Source organism: Carlito syrichta, unplaced genomic scaffold (assembly GCF_000164805.1).
Source record: "Carlito syrichta isolate Samal-C Ts95f unplaced genomic scaffold, Tarsius_syrichta-2.0.1 Scaffold255142, whole genome shotgun sequence".
Classification (NCBI taxonomy): domain Eukaryota; kingdom Metazoa; phylum Chordata; class Mammalia; order Primates; family Tarsiidae; genus Carlito; species Carlito syrichta.
This window is the reverse complement of record NW_007199238.1, coordinates 22355-28057: the sequence shown is the minus strand read 5'-3', so window position 1 is coordinate 28057 and position 5703 is coordinate 22355. Positions and strand designations below refer to the sequence as shown.

The 5703-nt window shown below is 42.2% G+C and overlaps 1 protein-coding gene across 1 annotated transcript in view; it reads left to right on the top strand.

The window, feature by feature from the left end:
• Positions 1-689, top strand: part of LOC103253862 (protein FAM186A-like) — a gene marked incomplete at its 5' end in the record, with an annotated part of 5181 nt that extends 4492 nt beyond the window's left edge. Inside the window, one exon of the mRNA XM_008052070.1 lies at positions 503-689. Within this exon, the coding sequence (XP_008050261.1) occupies positions 503-689 (187 nt within the window). The remainder of the gene's footprint in view (positions 1-502) is intronic.
• Between the last annotated feature and the right edge of the window lie 5014 nt (positions 690-5703).

Here is a 5703-nt window from a genome sequence, read left to right as displayed (position 1 = left end):
TCTACAATAAATAAAAAAATTAGCCAGGCATGGTAGCACGCGCCTGTAGTTCCAGCTACTTGGAAGGCTGAGGCGGAAGGATCGCCAGACCCCAGCAGGGCGAGGCTGCGGTGGCCGGGAGCGGCCACTGCACTCCAGTCTGGGTGACAGAGTGAGACTCCAACCCAAAAAAAAAAAAAAAAAAAGAAAGCAGGAGCTTTGGGAAGAAGGGGGAAAAGATATGTGGTCTGTATATTCCATGCAGCTAATAAGGTAGTTTTAAAATGTATTACAAGATGAAATCATGAAAATGCAGCTTTGGTAACAGTTTCAGCAAATGCTGCTTTTTCCATCCATCTCTCTGTCAAAGTGGGCAGAGTTCAAGCTCCTCATTGCAAGGGGAGGGAATTATAGGACAAGGTGGTGGCCAAGACAAGATGGAAGAATAAGATTCAGGTATTTTGATTGACTGTGTCTCTCAGGCGAGCTTGTCACCTCCAATTCATGTTCTCTGATTCTGCAGACAAGAGGACCAGGTAGAGGCCATCTGGAATGTTGATCTGTCCACTTCAAGCTACCCAATAGCAGAGAAGACACCCATGCACTCACTCTGGGCCCAGCTTGGTGGGTACCCAGATATTCCTCGGCTGCTTCAGTTAGACATTCAGTCTACCCTCAGGAAATCTCTTGACTCACTTCAATCACGGTAAGTGAGGGCCTGGGAGCACTCTGGTAATTGGGCCTTGTCATATACCTTTTGTTTCCCTAACTTAACTTTCTCCTACAGCACCAGGAGTCACCAAAAGTAATGTTTGGGGTGAGACTGGATTCACACCAGTCATAAAATAATACAGGTAAATTCAGCATTAGTCTTTTAGTGTTTCTCTTCATAAGCCTGTAGATGTCACCATTGAATAATATCAAACAAACAAAAAATAAACCAGGCATAAGGTCATGAATCTAATCTATCACTAGATAGATCCACTTTTAATCCTTAGGGATTTCTTTTTTTTTTTTTTTTTTGAGTTGGAGTCTCACTCTGCCCAGACTGGAGTACAGTGGCCGCTCCTGGCCACCGCAGCCTCGACCTGCTGGGCTCCGGTGCTCCTTCTGCCTCAGCCTTCCAAGTAGCTGGAACTACAGGCACGCACTACCACACCCGGCTAATTTTTTTTATTGTAGAGATGAGGTCTCGCCAGGTTGCCCAGGTGGGTCACGAACCCGCAGGCTCAGGCAATCCACTCTCCTCAGCCTCCCAAAGAGCGGGATTACAGGCTGAGGGATTTCTTATTTGAAGTACCAGAAAGACCACTGTAGAATGCTTTTGTCCACATTATGGTTCAGTGACATGAGCTTACATGTATGTCCTACATTTAATGTATTTAACGTATGTTGTCATTTCTAGACCTAATTTGAGGTAAATTAGGTGTTTATATCCCAGGATATACTGAAGAGATTTGGAGAGAAGAGGTAAGGTGATCATATGGTTCCACACTTTCAAATTCTGTTGAATCTTCTTCTAAACCCCTGGAAATTCTTCCAGTGGAAGTAAGAAGTTTTTGAGTCTGTATTACTTCTTTCAGGATGTATAATTATTTAATATTCTAAACCAAGAACTTAGAAAATTGAACTTTTGTTAACCTGAAAGAGTTAAAAGGAACAATCTGATTTACTTTGGTGAAATCCAAGTCCTGAAGAAGTAGTGTTAACTCACAAACTTGTTCAAATGGCAGACACCATAAAATAAGACACTTAAAATTTTATAATTCAGTAAAATAATAGCAAAAATATTACTATATTTTTTATTAAATATTACCATATATGATGGATACAATATAAAACCATATACCATGAGCACATGTGTTTATGAAAAAAGTTATCAGCTGGGCTCGGTGGCTCAGCCTGTAATCCCGTGCTTTTGGGAGACTGAGGTGAGTGGATTGCCTGAGCCCACGGGTTAGAGACCTGCCTGGGCAACTTGGCAAGACCTCATCTCTACAATAAAAATAAAAATAAAAAAATTAGCCGGGTGTGGTACCGCGCGCCTGTAGTTCCAGCTACTTGGAAGGCTGAGGCGGAAGGATCGCTTCAGCCCAGCAGGTTGAACCTGCGGTGGCCGGGAGCGGCCGCTGCACTCCAGTCTGGGCGACAGAGTGAGACTCCAACTCAAAAAAAAAGAGAAAAAAGAAAAAAGTTATCAAGCCAAATGTAACCATTAAGTTGAATAAGTATGACTCATAAGTTTTAGGTTATAATCAGAAAGCAACTTTATTTTTGTCTCCCATTTTCCCTTACATTTTTGGAGTGATTGCATTAGTTAGTTTAGTTTTGTTTTTTTTGAGTTGGAGTCTCACTCTGTTGCCCAGACTGAAGTGCAGCAGCATGCTCACAGCCACTGCAGCCTCAACCTGCTGGACTTAGGCAATCCTTCCACCTCAGCCTTCCAAGTAGCTGGAACTGCAGGCATGTGCCACCATGCCTGGCTAATTTTTTGATTTACTGAAGAGATGAGGTCTCACTAAGTTGCCCAGGCTGGTCTTGAACCTGTGGGATCAGGCAGTCCTCTCACTTTGGCCTCCCAAGATGCTGGGATTATAGGCATGAGTCATTGCACCTGGCCAATTTAGATTATTTTGAGGGATAATAACATTGCTCAAAATAGCTTAATATTTCTAGTGCTTGGGACAAGATATATAAATTTTCTTTGAGTAACATTTCCTTACCTCCATGTCATTACTAGCTTCAACTGGTTTCTTATTTTCTGACTTAACCACTTCTGCTCATACTAAATTCCTACAGACCCTTATTTCCAGTTTACTATTTAGATGAACTCAGAATCAGAGCTTTCACTGCTTTCAGAGATTTTGTTAGTTTGTTTCATTTTTTTATAGATATGAAAAAATCTACAATTAGTACAATTAATCCTCTTTAGGGTACAGTTCTGAATTTTGTTTTGTTTTGTTTTTTTTTGAGTTGGAGTCTCACTCTTGTTGCCCAGGCTGGAATGCAGTGGCACACTCACAGCCACCACAGCCTTGACCTATTGGCCTTAGGCAATCCTTCCGCCTTAGCTTTCCATGTAGCTTAGAACTACAGATGGACGCCACCACGCCCTGCTAATTTTTGTGATTTATTGTAGAGACAAGGTCTCATCAAGTTGCCCAGGCTGGTCTCGAACTCCTGGGATCAGGCAATTTTCACTCCTTGGCCTCTCAAAGTGCTGGGATTACAGACTGAGCCACTGTGCCCGCCCCAGTTCTGGGTTTTGACAAATGCATAGTCCTGGCAACTACTAGCCTATTTTCTGTCCCTATAGTTTTACCTTTTCCAGAATGTCATATAAATCAAAGCATAACCTTTTGAATCTGACTTTTTTTTCTCTTAGCATAATTCACATGAAGTGTATCCATGTAGTTGCATATATCAATAATTAATTTGTTTTTATTTATTGACTAGTGTTATTCCATTGTATGGTTATGCCATGTTTGTTTGCCTGTTCACCAGGTGAAGGACATTTGAGTTGCTTCTAGTTTTTGGCAATTATGAATAAAGATGCTATAAAAATTCATATAGAGGTTCTTGAGTGAATGTAAGTCTTCAATTTGTCTTAGATGTATGCCTAGGAATATTTACCTAGTACTCCTAGCTTTAGACACTCCTCATATTAGTGGTGGGTTATATGATAAGTATCTATTTAACTTTATAAGAAATTGTCAAGCTAAAAAAGGAACCGTATATCCCTCCACATTGATCCAGTGGAGCTAATTCTTACCCTGCTTCTAGATGAAAGCCTAGGTGTTCCCATGACATTTCTGGTAAATTTTCAGTATGATGTAAGTTTGTTTGGTCAGTAATTAAAACGTCCAGAACCATGTATAATTAAAACTTTAATTTTGCTTTAAAGGTGTGACTTCTCCCCTCTTCCTGCTTAGACTATACAGTTCAGAGTCAGAGGAGGACATGGCTGCCTCTTTTCTCTTTTATGTCCTAATGCTCTGTTCCTACTTTTCTTTTCTGTTTTGCACTACATGAGATGAAGGACTCAAGTCATGTTCCTACTTTCCCAGCTTGCCATTATGGTTAGTGACCTCTTAGGATTAGAGGTCTGAAAAGGGAGGCTAGGAAGGGGAAGGGTAAAGTTTTTATTGGATGTTACTGCTGCATTTTCTTTTTCTTTTTTTTTTTTTTGAGTTGGAGTCTCACTCTGTCTCCCAGACTGGAGTGCAATGGCTGCTCCCGGCCACCGCAGCCTCGCCCTACTGGGCTCCGGGGATCCTTCCGCCTCAGCCTTCCGAGTAGCTGGAACGACAGGCGCGCGCTACCACGCCTGGCTAATTTTTTGATTTATTGTAGAGATGAGGTCTCGCCAAGTTGCCCAGGCGGGTCTCGAACCTGCAGGCTCAGGCAATCCACTCACCTCAGCCTCCCAAAGGCACGGGATTACAGGCTGAGCCACCAAGCCCGGTTTACTGCTGCATTTTCTAACATCATTGTTTCCTCGACATGGCAGATTTTTAAAGCTGCTTCTTTCATAGGGTACTTTGGTGAGTTTTTCTGGAGATTATCATCACTGTAGATCTCTATCTGCAGTTTTCTTGATTTAGATAAATACATTTCTCTTTTTCTTCTTCTTCTGTTTTTTAGAGATAGGGTCTTTCTCGGTCACCCAGGCTGTAGTGCGGTGGTGTGATTGCAGCTCATTGCAGCCTCGAACTCCTGAACTTAAGTGATCTTCCTACCTCAGCCTCTCAAAAAGTGTTGGGATTACAGGCATGAGCTACTGCATCCAGTTCTAGGCAAATACATTGGTTTTCCGATGGAGTTTGCATTTATTTCTTCCCTTGGTCTCTGAGAATCCTGTGATACCTCCAGCTTCTCTCTGCTGAGATGCATTGCATATTAAGGCAGCACTTCTGTGCAGAATCTAAGACAACCCCACCCATCTCTTTTGGGTTTATGTATATGTGTGGTCTACGTCTAGTCTAAGGGAAACACCTGAGCAAAGTTTATTTGTCCGGACTTCTGCAGCTGAAGACTTATCCCCATGCAGCAGCAATCTCTTCTCCTTTCTCATCAAAACTTCATACCCTCTGACCAACGCCTCTTTTCCCCTGTTCACCCCCCACACTCCAGCCTCTGATGACCACCATTCCACTCTCTACTTTGAGTTTGACTCTTCTAGATTACACATGTGAGACTGTGTGGAATGTGTCTTTCTGTGCTTGGCTTATTTCACATAGCATAGTGTCCTCTATGATCATCCATGTTGTTGCAAATGACAGAATTTCCTTCTTTTTTAAGGCAGAACACTATTCGATTGTGTGTATATGTGACATTTTAAAAAAATAATTCATTCATCCATGGATACTTAGGCTGTTTCCGTATCCTGGCCATTGTAAATAATGCTGCAACAAACAAAAACATAGAGGCACATACCTCTTTGACGTGCTGATTAAAAATTTTAATTCCTATGGATATATACTCAGAAATGGAATTGCTGGGTCATATGATAACTCTATTTTTTTTTTTTTTTTTTAGTTGGAGTCTCACTCTGTCACCCAGGCTGGAGTGCAGTGGCCGCTCTCGGCCACCACAGCCTCGACCTGCTGGGCTCCAGCGATCCTTCGGCCTCAGCCTTCCAAGTAGGTGGAACTACAGGCGTGTGCTCTCATGCCCGGCTAATTTTTGATTTATTGTAGAGATGAGGTCTTGCCAAGCTGCTGA